Genomic DNA, 16604 nt, shown 5'->3' with positions numbered 1-16604 from the left:
TATTTAAATCAAACTTGCTCGTCAGGGGGATGTTAAACCAATTATCTCCAGGATCCTGCTTTTTGTCCCAATGTCCCCGTCAAGGACAGAAGAAATAACCCTCTCCTTTGTGGAGTGAATGATATCGGTGATGGGGCCAGCTGAACTGACAGCCAGCCCCGGGCACTGTCGGTACCTGGCAAGGAGAGGGAGTAGGTGGTAGGGGTGGGGGCTCAGAGTCAGGACTCCTGGGTTCTCTCCCCAGATCTGGAATGGGAGTGGGGCCTACTGGTTATAGCAGGGGGTGCTAGGAGCCAGGACTCCTGGGTCTCATCCCCTGCTCTGGAAGGGGAGTGGGATCTAGTGGGTTAGGGCAGGGAGGTTGGGAGTCAGGATTTCTGGGTTCCATCCCTGGCTCCGGAATGGGAGTGGGACCTACTGGCTAGAGAAGGGGGGTACTAGGAGCCAGGACTCCTAGGTTCTATCTCCAGCTCTGGGAGGGGAGTGAGGATTAGTGGTTAGAGCATAGGGGGCTGGGACTCAGGACTCCTGGGTTCTATCCCTGGCTCTGGGAGGAGAGTGGGGTCTCGTAGTTAGAGCTGGGGGGCTGGGAGGCAGGATCCCTCCCCTGAGGCCCTGTAGTGAGTCGCTGGGGTGTGAGACTCCAGAATCCCTCACTCTCAGGCCTGTGCTCCAGCCTCAGAGGCTGTGCGGACACAGGGATTTGTTTGTGTGCGCACGTTGGAGCTCACAAGCGCCTTTCTGGGGTGCTAGGCAAGCTGCGCTTTTAGCATGTGCTGAGCTGGGAATGTTATCCCTAGGGGGCAGCCTACGGTTCAGGCCCCAACCTGCTCCTCCAGGTGAGGGGAGAAAGCTAGCACCCTTCTCTTCTCAGTCAACACACCGTGCTTGGCTGCTTTCCCTCCGGCCCCTACCACAATGCAAACAACGGTGAGTACAGTGATGGGTGCTAGAGAAAAATGTGCAGACAGACAAGCCAACATGCAGGGGATGGAGGGGAGAGATCTAGGGAAGGAGAGAGAGCTATGGATGGATAGAGGGAACTATGAAGGGGATAGATAGATAGATAGATAGATAGATAGATAGATAGATAGATAGATAGATAGAGGGGGTATATGGGGAGAGAGAGAGAGAGAGAATGAATTCTGGGTGGATGGATAGAGTTGCTGTGGAGAGCTGGATGGAAAGATGGAGGTAGGGAGCTATGAAGAGGATAGATAGATAGATAGAGCGGGTGTGGTGGATAGATAGATAGATAGATAGATAGATAGATAGATAGATAGATAGATAGATAGATAGATAGATAGATAGATAGATAGCAGAAGCTGTGGATGGATGGATAGATAGAGGACCTGGGGGGGAGCTAAGGGTAGGTGGTTGGCTAGATGAAGGGAGGGGATAGACAGAAGGCAGAATGGATAGATGGATAGAGGGAGGATCTATGGGTAGATGGATGGATGGAGCTATGGATGGATGGATGGAAGAGCTATGGGTAGATGGATGGAGGGAGCTATGGATAGAGGGAGGAGCTATGAGTGGATGGATGGATGGATGGATAGAGGGAGGATCTATGGGTAGATGGATGGGGGGAAGTACGGATGGATGGATGGATGGATGGATAAGGTGCTCTGGAAAGAGACCTGTGGAGAGATGAATGGATAGAAAGAGCTATGGATTGAAGGAGCTGTGGATGGCTGGAGGGAAGGACTGAACTATGGTAGATGGATGGAGGGAGCTATGGATGGATGGGTGGATAGAGGGAGGAGCTATGGGCAGATGGATGGATGGAGCTATGGATGGATGGAAGAGCTATGGGTAGACAGATGGCGGGAGCTATGGATAGAGGGAGGCACTGTGAATGGCTGGCTGGCTGGCTGGCTGAATAGAGGGATGAATGGATGGAAGAGCGATGGGCAGATGGATGGAGGGAGCTATGGATGGATGGGTGGATAGAGGGAGGAGCTATGGGCAGATGGATGGATGGAGCTATGGATGGATGGATGGATGGAAGAGCTATGGGTAGACGGATGGAGGGAGCTATGGAAAGAGGGAGGAGCTATGAGCGGATGGATGGATGGATGGAAGAGCTATGGGTAGACGGATGGAGGGAGCTATGGATAGAGGGAGGAGCTATGGGCAGGTGGATGGATGGATAGAGGGATGGATGGATGGAAGAGCGATAGGAAGATGGATGGAGGGAGCGATGGATAAAGGAAGCCATGGCGTGGATAGACAGAGGGCGCTCTGGCTGGATGGCTAGAGCTGTGCTTCATGGCAGATTCAATGGTGTTGCACCAGACAGCGCGAGAGGAGAATCCCCCTGTCTACACAAACCCCAATGAATGGCATCCCCCCAACAGCCACGCAGGGGAGCAATTCAACACCCTTCTCCCCATTCACAGGTGGGGAAAGCAAGAGCGGCCGCCCCAGACCTGGCTGGATCCGTGGCCCCTGCACACCAATGGGCACCTTTCTATTGAGTTTTTGGGCTTTGGGTCAGGGCCAGTCCTTCCAGGCCCTGAGCCTGGGGGACTCGGTGTCTCTCGGCGGCGCAGGACCAGCAGGAGAATTGCACTGTGCGGCTCGCTGTACTTTTCACCTGCTGCTGACTCCTGGAGCGAGAACGACTTGGCTAGAGATTTTATGGGCTGGAGGAAAATTCGGCCACGCCACACAGGTGTGTCCCTGCTAAAAATTGATACACTGGGGTAGTTACACATAACCCAACCAGGTGATGCTGGAAGGCGAGCAAAATGTCCCCAACAAAGCAAACAAATTAAAATGCCATTTCCCTCCCTGATGGGGTGGGAACCTGCCTGGACATGAAGGCAGAATAAGCTGCTTGTCTGCTGGCTCTTTATAGTTTCAGGTTTGAATCGATGCTCTTTCTGTCATTGCATAGCAGAAATGTAGTTGTCTCTGGGGTGGGGCGCTGCTTAACAGCTGCACTACACAGAGATCACTCGCCCACTGCCAAGAGACAGCCACTTCTGGGGTAGGATGCAGCCACTGTTGAACAGCTGCTCTACACAGAGATCGCTCAGCCAGCACTGAGATGCAGCCATCTCCGGGGTGGGACAGCGGTTTAGCAGCCGCACAGCAATGCTGCACAGGATCATCTGCCAATCATTGAAATGCAGCCACCTCTGGGGGCGGGACAGCTGGGTAACAGCCGCACAGCTACGCTGCAGAGGAATCCCTCACTGGACCTTGAGATGCAGCCACTTCTGGGGTGGGGCACAGCACGTATTTCATAGCTGCGCAGCAAAAGTATGGCTCATCCAGCCACTTCTGGCGTGTGTTGCAACAGCTGTTTACTAGCTGCACAGAAATGCTGCTCTCGTCCTGTCGGTGCTGAAAACTTGCAGCTCACGTCACCGAACCTTCCTGCAACAGCAGTGACTGCTAGTTTCCATGGGCCAAATTGGAACTGGCGCCCTGTAGAGGAGAAAAGCCCCATCTCTCCTTCCCCACCCCCACTGAGCTCTCCGGGCCGCGTGATATGGGGCTAGATCAGAGCTCACACCCTCGCAAGGCTGAAGACCCTGTATCCCATTCCCCACCCTCTTGAGCCAGCCAATACCCATTTGGGGGCAGGAGCAGAGCCGGTGTCCCCTGGAGGGGAAAGCTCCATATCCCATTCCCTACCCCAGCAAAGTCCATCATCGCGCTATACGTGTGGTTGCCATTGGCATTAATCTTCCTATATCAGTAAAAATTAAACAAACCCAGGCTGTAACTGCCCTGACTAATCCCTGAATTAGCCAATTACTGTTATCACCAAGGCATTTATTAACAAAGGCGGCCTCCCCTTCCCTCAGCTGCCATTGCTTCTGCCTGTGGCTAAGCACTGCCAGGCCTGTTTGAAGCTTGGATGGGAGACCCAGGGGGTTACCGCGTGTGGGGCTGGGGAGTCATGTTCATTTCGGAGCAGCTCCCCATTGCTGTGAGCCCCTCCTGAGGTCCCCTCCAACCCTGATATTCTATTAATGCTGCGGTGACGGAACTCACAGATTTTAAGACCAGAAGAGACCATCATGATCAGCTAGTCGAACCCCTGGCACATCCCAGGCCACAGAAACACGCCCACCCACTCCTGTGATAGACCCCTAACCCCTGGCTGAGTTACTGGTCCTCGAATCATGATTTAAAGACTTCAGGTTACAGAGAACCCACCACTGACACTAGTTTAACCCTGCAAGTGAACCCTGCCCCACACTGCAGAGGGAGGCAAAAAACAAAACCAAACCCAGAGTCCCTGCCAATCCGACATGCGGAAAGTTCCTTCCTGAACCCAAATCTGGTGATCAGTTAGTCCCTGAGCATGTGGGCGAGACCCACCAGCCAGATGCCTGGGAAAGAATTCGCTGTAGTAACTCAGATCCCACCCCACCTGGTGTCCCATCACCAGCCATTGGGGCCATCCCCGGCCCCTCCCCTGCTGGCCCCCCGCAGCCTCACCTCACTGTGCCGTGGGGGGGCACGCTGGGCAGGAGAGCAGGGAGGGAGGCTCACCCGCAGCCTCAGGGGGGCAGGTGGGCAGTGCGGGTGGTGGGAGCGTGGGGAACACATGCAGAGGACTCAGGAGGACACCGTGCGGCCGCGTAGCCGGGCAGAGAGAAGTGGCGCTTTGAAGGGGAAACCACCGCTTCTCTCTGGCTGCACGGCTGCCTCTGCTCCTCCTGAGTCCTCCGCCCGTGTTCGCAGGGATGCATTCGGAACGGGGCTTGGGGGGGGGGGGGGTTCGATAGGAGGTGGGATCCCGGGGGGCCAGTTAGGGGCAGAGCGTCCTGGGAGAGGGCAGTCAGGGGCCAAGGAGCGGGGGGGAGTTGGATAGGGGGTGGGGTCCCAGGGGCCTGGCTGGGGGCAGGGGTGTGGCTAGGGGTCCGGGCAGTCCATGGACAGGAAGCAGGGGGGGGTTTGGATACGGTGTGGGGGTCTGGGGGGCCTGTCAGGGGGGTGGATAGGGGTCAAGGCAGTCAGGGGACAGGGAGCAGGAGGGGTTGGATAGGGAGGTGGGGTCCCAGGAGGGGGCAGTCAGGGGGCGGGGGGTGTGGATAGGGGTTGGGGCAGTCAGGGGATAGGGAGCAGGAAGGGTTGGACAGGAGGTGGGGTCCTGGGGGGCCTGTCAGGGGGCAGGGGTGTGGATAGGGGTTGGGGCAGTCAGGGGACAGGGAGCAGGAGGGGTTGGATAGGAGGTGGGGTCCCGGGAGGGGGCAGTCAGGGGACAAGGAGTGGGGGAGTTGGATGGGTCAGGGGTTCTGAGGGGGGCAGTCAGGGGGTGGGAAGTGGGAGGGGCTGGATGGGGGGGCAGGGACCAGGCTGTTTGGGGGGGCACAGCCTTCCCTACCCAGCCCCCCATACAGGTTTGGAACCCCGATGTGGCCCTGGGGCTATATTTGCGGCCAGCAGTCACAGATCGGCTACGTGCGCGGGGCGGGGCATTGCTGGGCTGCTGCTTTTAACCACCGCTCAGGGGTGTGCACGGTTCTGTGCTCCCACTGATTGGAGCCCCCCCTCCCCGCGCATGCCCCTGCCATTGGTGCTGGAACTCGGGGGGCTGCTGCACCCCTGGCAACTACAACACTGCTTTTGAAAGTCCCTCTCCAAGGCCGTGAAGAAAATGGTTGATGCCCGTGACCCAGCGGAGCTGGGGATGAGGGGTTTGGGGTGTGGGAGGGGCTCAGGGCTAGGGCAGTGGTTTGTCATAGGCTCTGTACTGCAAACAGCAGAGGTGGAGCTTCCCGCTTAATGCAAGTGTCTTTGGAAAATGAAGGCTGGGAGACAGAATTCCTGGGTTCCCATGTAGGCTCAGGAAGGGGAGTGGGGTCTTCAGGTTACAGTAGGGTGAGGAGGGGGCTAGGAGTCAGGACTCCTGGGTTCTCTTCCGAAAGCTGGGTGCAGAAATTTCTGGGAGGATCCCTTAAATCCAAGCCCAAATTTGCCACAGACCATGAGCAAGTCACTGGATCTCTCCAAGCCTCAGTCTCCCCACCTAAAAATGGTGGTGATAATCCATCATTTGTCTATTTACACCGTGAGTAGTTTGGAGAAGGAACTGTCTCTCCCTGTGTGTCTGTGCAGCGCCCGGCACAACGGGGCCCTGATCTCAGCTGCGGCAGGGACTGTTTCTCCCTGTGTGTCTGTGCAGCACCTGGCACAACGGGGCCTGATCTCAGCTGCGGCAGGGACTGTTTCTCCCTGTGTGTCTGTGCAGCGCCTGGCACAATGGGGCCCTGATCTCAGCTGGGGCAGGGACTGTCTCTCCCCATGTGTCTGTGCAGCACCTGGCACAATGGGGCCCTGATCTCTGATAGGTCATCTAGGTGCCACGGTAACAAACAGTAACAATAAAGAGGCAATCAATTAGTACAGTGACAGGCATCTAGATGGAAGAACTAGGATCTCTCTAGGAGCTTGTTGACACACAGATCTCTGCAGCTGCCCCGTTGCAGTGCTTAGTGAAGACTCTACCTACCCCCATGGGAAGGCTTCTTCCGCCACCTCCGTGAGAGGCACCTCTCCCTGAGAGAAGCCCTCCCCTCGACATAGCGTTGTCTACACCAGGGGTTGGGTCCATATAAATGTTGAGTTTGGTCACAGTGGAAGCAAGGTGTATTGAAGGCCGAGGGGATCTGAAGGGGAAACAGCAGAAGGAAAGGGGTCCATATAAAACAAACCCAGACCCCACCCCCTGAAGCCTAGATTTCAGCTGCGTTAGCCAGGAGGGTCTCTTGTGGGTCGTCTCCCCCCCCCACGTTCTCCCAGCATTTAACAGCCAGGCTGGCTGGGACCCTCCCTTGGGTGGTGAGGACGCAGCGTGTGTCTCCTGTAGTAAGAGGAGGCCCTGAAACAGAAACCCTCGTATCAGAGGCCTGCTATGAGGCCTAAGGCCTGAACTAGAGTAATAGTCAAGACGTTGCATACAGCAAAGTGAGGCTGTGAGCCAGAGGCAGGTCCTGCTCACAGAAGTTGGCAGGGATCGGACTGATGTTACATAATATACCTAGAGCGTATTGGCTGTTAGAAACATAAACATGGTACCAGGACGCTCCGATACTGGAACATTCCTCACAGATAACAAGGAACAAGCCGACTCCTCCTAAAGACAGGGTCAGAAGGGGAATATGATGGATGGAGTTGTTTTGTTCGAACCACCATGTACAAGGTGAGAGGCGGCACCTTGCTACGTAGAGGGGTTGTACCTTGCTGCGTAGAGGGGTTGTACCTTGCTATGTAGAGGGGTTGCACCTCATATGTCAGGAGTGATGTGTAACCTGTTTGTACCAGTGTATAAGAACGCATCCCTGGGGCGGTGTCTTTGTCCAGCCGAGGGGGCAGTGGAAAGTCCCGCCACTGACTGAGCCGGTCCATTGTCAGGGAGCACGTATGTATTAGCTAGCAGCACCTTGGATATCTGATTCGGGGAGCTGGAGACTGTGTTCCTCTTCGACAATAAACCTGGCCAGGTGCCTTCGTACCTTACAAGGGGGTCTGTGGTCATCGGGGGTTCTCTCAGGGTCTGCTGTGTCAGCGATCTGCGCAGAGCCGGGGCAGCACACAGAGGGAGCACACGCACGCAGCCGACTGATCTCAACCTTGAACAGAGCAGAGCACCACCCCGGTAGCATCTGCCGCCATCTCCGTCCCCCTTGCGGCTGTCTTTCGTCCCATCCGGACCCTCTCGCTGGGAGCCACGTGCAGTTTACACACACAGACACCGACAGCCAAACCAATTTCTCTCAGGCGGCAGCGTTTGTCAGCTTCTGGGGGCCGCCTGCCCCACTTCACAGCCCTAGAGAACGGGATGTGGTGGATGGCATGAACCTCCCGTTCGGGGAGGCTAGCGCCTGGCCCCGCCCCTTCTGCCCGAGGCCCCACCCCTCCTGCCCGAGGCCCCACCCCTCCCCGCTGGAGCCCCTCCCCACCCACTGCAGCCGGAGGAGCCTTGCCCCAGCCACCCAGAGTCCTGGCCTGCTGGATGGCCCCAGCCACCAGCCTCCCCACCCCAGCTGGGTCACCCAACCATCCCCAGCCCTGGAGCGCCGGGCGGCCTCAGCCCAGGCAGTCCAGTGACCGGCCCCAGCCGCTCCGCGTCCCAGGCTGCTGAGCGGCCCGCCCTAGCCCCAGCCCCCGCCCGCTTTGGGAAACAGCCTGGGCTGGGGCCACAGGGGAAGAGCAGGAAGCAGGAGGGGGGCTCGGGGTGGAGCGTGGGCAGGGCCATGCCTGGTTGTGCGGGGAGGCTCAGCATCCCCTGGCCTGCAACACCCGCTGCCCATGGGGGATGTCCAGGTTGCACCCACAGCTCCTGCTGCATCAGCCATCCAGGCATCTCTCAGTGCTTACGAGGAGCAGTGTGACGCTGGCTTTCTGTAGAGACCTTACATGGCACCTTTTGGTGAGCTAGGATGGAGAGAACAGACCCACGGCGTCCTGGGAACTTGGACCCCCTGCTGCCCTCTGCCACAGATGGGTCACAGATAGGGCTGGGTTTATGGGCCATGTCTCTGTTACCTGGTGGTATGAGGGGGTTGTAGCCCATTAGGTCCTTTTATTATTGTGGTGTGCGATATGATTTATACATGGTTACATATAATTCATGTATGCTAAGTAGATGCAAGTTGTGGTGTTACAGAAATATAAGTTTGATTTGGATTTAGGAGTGATAAGTATGCATTAGTACATCACAGAAGAATGAGGGGTCACCCCATGAAATTAACAGGCAGCAGCAGCTTTAAAAACAAACAAACAAAAGGACGTATTTCTTCACACAACACCCAGTCAACCTGTGGAACTCCTTGCCAGAGGATGTTGTGAAGGTCAAGACTATAACAGGGTTCAAATAAGAACTAGATAAATTCATGGAGGATAGGTCCATCGATGGCAACGAGCCAGGATGGGCAGGGATACAAAACCATGCTCTGAAGAGTCCCTAGCCCCTCGCCTAGCAACCTGACTGGTGGGGCTGGGTTTATAGGCTGTATCCCCATTGCCTAGCAACCTGACTGGTGGGGCCTGGTGTATGGGATGCATCCTTGTTACCTAGCAATCAGGCCGTGGTCCTGGCAGGGTGGGTTTTCTGTCTCCCTCAGGGGCACAGCGTGATGCGGGCGCTGGGGGCCCAGAGCCAGAAGAAGGGGAAGAGCGTCTCGGTGAAGGAGGCCGTGAAAGTGAACAGTGGGGTCAGGTTCTCGGCATCGTACAACGACACCCGCCCCCCTTCGTAGTCCAGACAAACCTGGATCCTGTGGGGCCTTCGGCTTGGGGCTGCCGCTGGTGGCCCTGGGGACAGAGGAAGGAGCTGGTACCATCCCAGCTCCACAGCCCACACCCCGTGCTGGGGCTGCAGCTCCGTGGGGTCCCTCCTCCTCACGGACTCCCTCGCCACTCCCACTGCCCAGCCGTCCTTGTCCCCCACCTCCACCTCCCAGCGGTGCCGGCCCGAGGAGAAGCCCTCAGAGCCCAGGATGCAGGAGGCCGGGAAGAATCTGCGGCGGTCACTGGGCGGGCAGCCCCCGCTGTTCCCATGCCACACGCTGTGCCGGTCTGGGGACACCACCAGGCCAGGGTGAGCGGAGGCGGCATCCAGGGTCAGGATCTCTGGAGGGGCAGGAGAGAATTGGAGTAAGTCCATATACAACACAACAGCCCCCTTTCCTTTCAGGGCCAGTCTATATACAGAACAACAGTCTCCTTCCCTTCAGAGCCAGTCCACGTACAGCATAACAGCCCTCATGCCATTCAGAGCCAGTCCATATACAGCATAGCAGCCCCCTTTCCCTTCAGACCCAATCCATATCCAGCATAACAGCCCCTCCTCCTTCAGAGCTAGTCCATATAGAGCATAGCAGCCCTCATGCCATTCAGAACCAGTCCATATACAACACAACAGCCCCCTTTCCTTTCAGACCCAGTCCATACACAGCATAGCAGCCCTCATGCCATTCAGAACCAGTCCATATACAACACAACAGCCTCCTTTCCTTTCAGACCCAGTCCATACACAGCATAACAGCCCTCATGCCATTCAGAGCCAGTCCATTGGCAGGAGGGGGCAGAAAGGAGCCAGCAGCGAGCATGAGGTGCTCAGGGGAGGGAGTCTCAGGGGAGGGGGCGGAGCAAGGGCAGGAAGAGGTGGAGTAGGGGCGTGGCCCTGGGTTGGAGTGGGGGTGGGGCTTAGGGAGAGGGGGCGGAGCCAGTGTGGGGCACCCACTGGCAGAACCAATGTGCCTAGGACAGGAAGCCCCCCAAATCTCCTACTGCTCAGCAGAGACTCAATTACACTACAAATAATTAATCATTTAGATTGGAAAGACCTTGGGGCAGGGGCTTCCTTATAATGTCTTACCCCAGAGTGACCCTACATGAATAAAAACCAACAACAAACAACAACAACAACAACAGTGCCACTGCTTACCCCGGCTTTCCCACATCTCGTCCTGGAGAGCTCTCCTCTTGCGGGAGTAATGCCTGATGCTCTCCTCCAGTTCAGCCGTGGGCGCAGACGCCAATTCGGGCAGCATCATCTTTTTATACCTACGGGAAACAAACAGGCACGCACCGGAGGGACTCTGTATTAAGGGCACCATGTGCCTGTTAAGTGTGCCAGGGGGAGCATCTCTTAGCAACGCTGGATCCAGCGGGCACAGCTGACCTGCAGTAGGATGCTGCATCTATTTGCCAACCCCCGAAACTCCCCCTGAGATCTGAGAGTCAAGCTGAGTCCTTGGCATCTAGCCAATGACCAAGGAGAAAAGTTTGGCAGGGACAAACGGGCACCTGTGCAGCCCCTGTCCCTCCTCTCCCCGCCCCTTGGTTACACGTGTGCAGCCCCCTGCCTGGCCCCCATCCCCTCCCCGCTCTGCCCCTCGGTGACCCTCACGCAGCCACCCCCATACCCTGCAGCCCTCCCATTCCTTTCCTGCCTCTCGGTTGTAGGGGGAGATTTTGGCAAACCAGTAAAGTGCCTGAAACCACTATGGCTTATTGTTAAAAGCAGCCTATTTGGCAGTCTCAGTTTGACCGAGGCAGGAGGGGAGGGTTTTTTTGGGTGCCACAGAACAGGGCCGCCCAGAGGGGGGGGCCAAAAGGGGCAATTTGCCCCGGGCCCCGGGCTCCGCAGGGGCCCCCAAGAGAAAAGCGGAGGCTCCCGCCTCCGCCCCTCTCCTGGAGCCTCAGCGCATCAAGCGCCGAGTCTCCGCCGGGGCCTCTGAGCCCCGCTCCGCTCAGAGCCACGTGGGGAGGGGGCGGGGCTGGGAGCTCCAACGGGGCCTGAGCCCCGCCCCGCTCAGAGTCGCGTGGTGAGGGGGCGGGGCTGGGAGCTCCAACGGGGCCTGAGCCCCGCCCCGCTCAAAGTCGCGTGGGGAGGGGGCGGGGCTGGGAGCTCCAACGGGGCCTGAGCCCCGCCCCGCTCAGAGTTGCGTGGGGAGGGGGCGGGGCAGCTGCCTCCGCTCGGCGTGGAGCTCACAGCCCCGCCCCCTCACCACGCGGCTCTGAGCGGGACGAAGCTCAGGCCTCGCCGGAGACGCGCTCGGGTAAGGGGGGGGGGGAAGCGGGAGCCGCCGGGGCCGGGCCGTGGGGGGGCGGCAAGGGAGGCGGGGCCCGCCGGGCCGGGCCGGGGGGTGGGGGAGGGAAGCGGGACCCGCCGGGGCCGGGCCGGGCCGGGGGAAGGGAAGCGAGACCCGCCGGGGCCGGGCCGGGCCGGGGGGGGGGGGAGGGAAGCGAGACCCGCCGGGGCCGGGGTGGGAAGCGGGACCGGCCGGGGTGGGGAAAAGAGGGACCCGCCGCCGCCGAAGCGCAGCCCGGTCTTCGGCGGCGGGGGGCCCCTTCCGTTCCGGGACCCGCCGCCTAAGTACCCCAAAGACCCGCGGCGGGGATCCCCCCCCCGCCGCAGGTCTTCGGGGCACTTTGGCGGCAGGTCCCGGAACGGAAGGGGCCCCCCGCCGCCGAAGACCCCGGGCCCCCGGAATCCTCTGGGCGGCCCTGCCACAGAAAGAGCAGCTTAACCCCGCGTCCTTCCTGATCAGACTTGTGTTGAAGTTGCTGATACATGCATTTTAGAAGAGCATGTGCCCCAGGAATGTCTATTGGGGCCTCAAAGCTGCAAACTCTGGGAAAACCCCACACCTGGTTAATCAATAATCAGAAGGAAACCTCTTGCTTGACCATTGAAACTACTTGCATAACAAGTTTTCCTTGAGGGATGTGGCATTCAATTACTAATGTATAAATAAGGGGGGAAAGTTTGAAGTAGGGGGACTCTCCAGGACTGGACTCTCCCTCCGGATACATCTTGTGTTCCCCACCCGCAGCCGCTGCGCCACTCGAGAGCCACACTCAGCTTCGGTAATTATCGAGGGCTGGGGGTGTTTTACTAACCTGCTGCGGACACGTGTAAGTGCTTGAGACTAAGTAAAGTTTAGCTTGAAGTGAAAGCACTCGTGTGTTGTCCTGCTTGTGCCAGCCATCTATCGACTGGGCGGCCGTGTCTCCCCTGATTTATTTCCTGACACCTCCTCGCACAGAGTAAAAGTTACCAAGAGCTTTGGGTTGAAAGAACCCCAGGTAACACGGTGACCCATGTGTGACCCTGTTCCCACTCTTCAGTGACCCAGCACAGCTCGCCCCATTTCTGCCCCACACCTGGCAGCCCCCATATGCCCCCCATTCCCACTGTGGTCCCCTTCCTGCTTTGCCCTGGGTGATCCCTGTGTGCCCCCCCATCCCCTTCCTCCCCACCCCTCAATGACTCCTTGCATGCCCCTCCTTTCCCTTGGTGAGCTCCCTGGGCTTCCCAGAGACCCCAAACAAAACCCCCATCCCCTTCTGCTACTGCCACCAGTGCAGCCCGCCCCCCCATGCCCTTCTATAGGTGGGTGCACAAGCTAAAAACCAAATGGAGCTTATAGTCCACTCTGCTGCTGATGCAGAAGCAGGAATATTCTGCAGCTGGGATGGGGAGGCCTCTCCCCCCTGCCCCCTCCCCGATACCAGAGGGCACGAAGGAGGCTCCTACTTGTTCAAGGTGCTTTCGGCGTCCTAGGTGGGAGAAAAAGAAGAGACCATCAGCTCTCCAGTCAGGAACTGGGGCTTGGTGGCCCAGGGGCTGGAAGGGAAGCCGGGGAGGTGTATTTCTGGAGCAGGAGCATTGTGGACTATGGTTAGGAAGGAGTCAGTGATTCCTAGGCCACCCCCTGTCAGATGTAAACCGGCACTGCTCGGATGTGTGTCAGAGCCCCTTCACTGCTGGGAACAGAGGGTGATTCTCTGATAAGTCCAGCAAGCAAGGGGAGCACTGGCAGCATGGGATGGTGCAGAGGGGTGGCAAGTTGGGGGCCTCTCTCTCTCTCTCTCTCTCTTTTCCCCACCTCACCTTGAGGAGCTCAGCATCCGGGAGCCGGCACTTCCCCTCTAGCTCAGCTACCAGTCCATGCAGCGTCGCCCTCTGGTGGAGGCGGCTGATGTTCTCCTGCCGCAGCTGCTCCACACTCTGGGCCACGTTACCCAGTCCTTTCAGCAGGAGGCGCTCCTTTTCCTGCAGCAGCCGATACAGATGCTGGAAGGTGGACACCACTCGCTTTTTCTCGGTCTTGGTGTGAGCCTGTGGCAGGAGAGAGGGGGGGGACAGGTTGGGACGTGGGATGCGCCGCTGAGGACATCTCAGAGAGGGAGGGCATGGTATTCCCATGTGAAGGGGCAGCATGGGATTTGTGGGAGCAGGACATGGTAATATACAAGGGAGGGAGGAGCAGATGGACAGAGAGGTGCAAGCATCCAACATGTTTTTTGATAGAAAACTGGGTTAACTGTTCTCCTCTACAAAGGACCTGCCCCTAGAAGGTGGGACCCACTGAGATATCCAGCCTGAATTCAGTCTTTATAATGACCAATCTTCAAAACTGGGATCCCACAGTGTGGATCACATGAGCAAAGGGAGTAACTCCATTACCTAGCAGAAGTAGTAGAGCTGTTATCCTTTAGCAGGACCAGCAGTTAGAGTAGAGCTGCTCAGAAATTTTTCAACAACCCTGTTTTTCCATCAGAAAATACTGATTTGTCACATCTGTAATGTTCTGTGGGAACGTATCTGTTTTGACTAAACTTCCGCAGGTGCAGGAACGTCTGGTCAAAGTGAGAACGCTACACTCCCAGAATAATCAGTTGTTAAATGGACATTTAGCTAGGATGTGGAAGACAGAAGTTCAAATCCCCCTGCGGCCTGATTGGATTCGGAACTTGAATCTAGGTCATCCACCTTTGAGGAAAGTGCTGTAACCAGGGAGCTCTGGGATACTCTAAGGCCAGGCGTCCTCCATCTCTTCTGTTGAAGCTGCTCCATTTTGCATAAATCAGTGGTCCTCAAACTTTTTTTTTTTTCATGGACCACTTGAAAGTTGCTGAGGGTCTTGGCAGATCACTTAATGATCTTCCCAAATGTTGTTTGTACCGTTAGCTAACTATTGTAAAGCGCTTTGGAGAAAAGCACTATATTTAAAAAAAAAAACGTAATAAGAATTAACTTTTTTTGTTCTACTCATACTTTAATATCAGTAGTCTTACCTTTCTAATGCGAGAAATGCGCTCTCTCTCCCCCACTGCAGCAGCCCCCAAGCTAGGGCTGGGAAGAAGGAGGAGGGGTCTCCCTCTCTCCCCCACTGCAGCAGCCCCCCGAGCTGAGGCTGGGAAGGAGGGGGGTCTCTCCCCACCAGCCACAGCTCTGCAGCTGGGGAAAGTCGCCTCTTTCTCTAGCCGCCGCAGCCCTGCACGTCCCAAATTCCCCCCATCCCCTCTTCTCACACCACTGCCCCCTCCCACCTATCCCCTATTCCGCCCACGGCCACCACCTCACCTTACATGTGAGTCTTCTCCAGGGTCCAGTGGAGAAGTGGAGCCACACCTGCACGGCTATACTAATTAGGTTGGTTGGCCCTTCATTCGCTTGTGTGCAGCTGCCCAGGCGCGCACCTTAGACAGAACTATCCGCGGACCACCTGAATGGAGCTCGTGGACCACTGGTGGCCCATGGACCACAGTTTGAGAACCTCTGGCATAAAAAGTCATTGGGCCAGAGAGAGAGAGAGACTGACTCTGTAGCTCTGGCAGTAGGAGGCTATTGCCTTCTATGGGGACCAGCCACTAGAGGGGGACGCGAGACACGCTCTGCAAGGGTGTTGCATCGGCAAAGTGCAGGGGAACCCCAAGGGAAGCCCAGGGGCTGGGGAAAGAACTTACCAGCAGCGTCTCCAGCCTCCTCCCTTCGCTGATGGTGAAGGCCTTCTGGCTGGAGCTCTCATTTTTCAGAATCTGCAGGTGCCTTTGAAACTGGCCCTGCCAATAACAGCGGAAGGTTGGCTTGTGGTGGGAGGCTGAGCTGGGAGTAGGAAATCAGGGTTTGGCTCACAGAGCGAGGATTCAGGACTCCTGGGTTCTGTGCCCAGCTCTGGGAGGGGAGTGGGGTCTAGTGGTTAGAGCAGGGGAGCTGGCAGTCAGGACTCCTGGGTTCTAACTCCAGCTCCTGGACAGGGGGTATGTGCTTAGTGCACGACTAGGACGGCTCCTTGGTTCTATTACTGGTTCCAGGCTGTGGGAGCCAGGACTCCTGGGTTCTATCCCCACGCTGTCCCTCCCAGCCACACTGCTCTGCTCCAAGTGCCCGGTGTTAGTCAGTTACCTTGTACTCCTGGGCTGCCTCCTCGATGGGAACCACCCTGTGAGCTCTGTGCTCCTTGGATCTGTCACACACCACGCAGATCAGGGCCTGATCCTCCTCGCAGTACAGCTTAAGCCTCTCCTTGTGCCTCTGGCACATGCTGTCCTCTGCCCCCCACCCCAGCTGCCTGGCTCGCTCCACCACCTTCCCCAGCAGGGGGTTTGGGTGCAAATGCCTCTCCCGGAATCTCTTCCCGCACTTGGGGCAGAAGAAGTTTTCTTCCAGTCCTTCCCAGACCCGGGTGATGCAGGCCTGGCAGAAATTGTGCCCACAGTTCAGGAGTACGGGGTCTTGCAAGGAATCCGAGCAGATGGGACAGGCCAGGTCATCTTCCAGAGCTTTCTCCGGGTGAACAGCGGCCATCGCTGACAAGAGAAACAGAAACTTACAAGAGGGCTGAGCTCCTTCAAGCCTGCCCACTTCCTGGAATCTGGCAGATGGAGTTGTGTCTGCCCCGGGCTCTGGGAGGGGAGTGGTTAGCGCAGCCCAGCTGTGTGGTAGGCTGCCAGCCGGCCCGGCGGGGTTGGGGGTCCGGAGCTGCCCTGGGTCCGGGGTCAGGGCTGCTGCTCGGCCCCACGCAGCGGGTTCCAGGGTCCCTGCCACCCGATTCCCCGCCCAGGGCTCTGCTCCTGGCCCCACGCTGTGGAGAGGTCTCTGGGTTGGAGGTGCTGGGCATAGGGGTCTGTGGGAGAGGTTGAGGGGGGTGCGTTGTGGTTGTCAACCTGTGGCCCAGCTAACACATGCGGCCTACAATGATAAACAGGTTGAGAACCACTGGGTTAGCACATCAGTGGTGTGTGGGGTGTGTGTGTGTGTCGGGGGTGGTTGGATTAGTAGGAGTTTGAGTACTATAATTATTCCAGCATAAAGTGACTTTTGTTCCAGATTACTGTGG

General features: G+C 57.5%; 2 protein-coding genes across 3 annotated transcripts in view; both read right to left on the bottom strand.

Annotated features, from left to right (window-relative positions):
- Positions 1-128, bottom strand: part of MUC22 (mucin 22) — a 9323-nt gene extending 9195 nt beyond the window's left edge. The window contains exon 1 of the mRNA XM_044981859.1: positions 1-128. This exon is cut by the window's left edge and continues 98 nt beyond it. The gene's annotated coding sequence lies outside the window, so the exon portion shown is untranslated.
- An 8160-nt stretch (positions 129-8288) lies between these two features.
- LOC123345105 (E3 ubiquitin-protein ligase TRIM39-like) lies at positions 8289-16138 on the bottom strand. 2 transcript variants are annotated; one of them, XM_044981753.1, is made up of 7 exons: positions 15671-16138; positions 15232-15327; positions 13373-13600; positions 13016-13038; positions 10418-10536; positions 9419-9600; positions 8289-9282 (listed from the first exon to the last, which is right to left on the bottom strand). In XM_044981753.1, the coding sequence occupies exons 1-7, from the start codon at positions 16070-16072 to the stop codon at positions 9184-9186; spliced, it is 1149 nt and encodes a 382-aa protein (XP_044837688.1). In that variant the 5' UTR covers positions 16073-16138; the 3' UTR covers positions 8289-9183. The 2 variants fall into 2 exon arrangements, with proteins under 2 accessions (XP_044837688.1, XP_044837687.1); XM_044981752.1 differs by having other exon boundaries at positions 8292-9600.
- Between the last annotated feature and the right edge of the window lie 466 nt (positions 16139-16604).

This window comes from Mauremys mutica, chromosome 12 (genome assembly GCF_020497125.1).
Source record: "Mauremys mutica isolate MM-2020 ecotype Southern chromosome 12, ASM2049712v1, whole genome shotgun sequence".
NCBI lineage: Eukaryota > Metazoa > Chordata > Testudines > Geoemydidae > Mauremys > Mauremys mutica.
Note: the sequence above shows the minus strand (reverse complement) of the source record. Positions and strands in the feature narration are given on the sequence as shown.

Coding starts and splice junctions, on each gene's coding strand:
- LOC123345105 (XM_044981752.1), bottom strand. CDS start 16,072: ATGGCCGCTGTTCACCCGGAGAAAGCTCTGGAAGATGACCTGGCCTGT. Junction 13,601..15,231: donor GGAGGCTGGAGACGCTGCTG/GTAAGTTCTTTC, acceptor CTCCTGCCACAG/GCTCACACCAAGACCGAGAA. Junction 10,537..13,015: donor GCCGAAAGCACCTTGAACAA/GTAGGAGCCTCC, acceptor TGTTTCCCGTAG/GTATAAAAAGATGATGCTGC.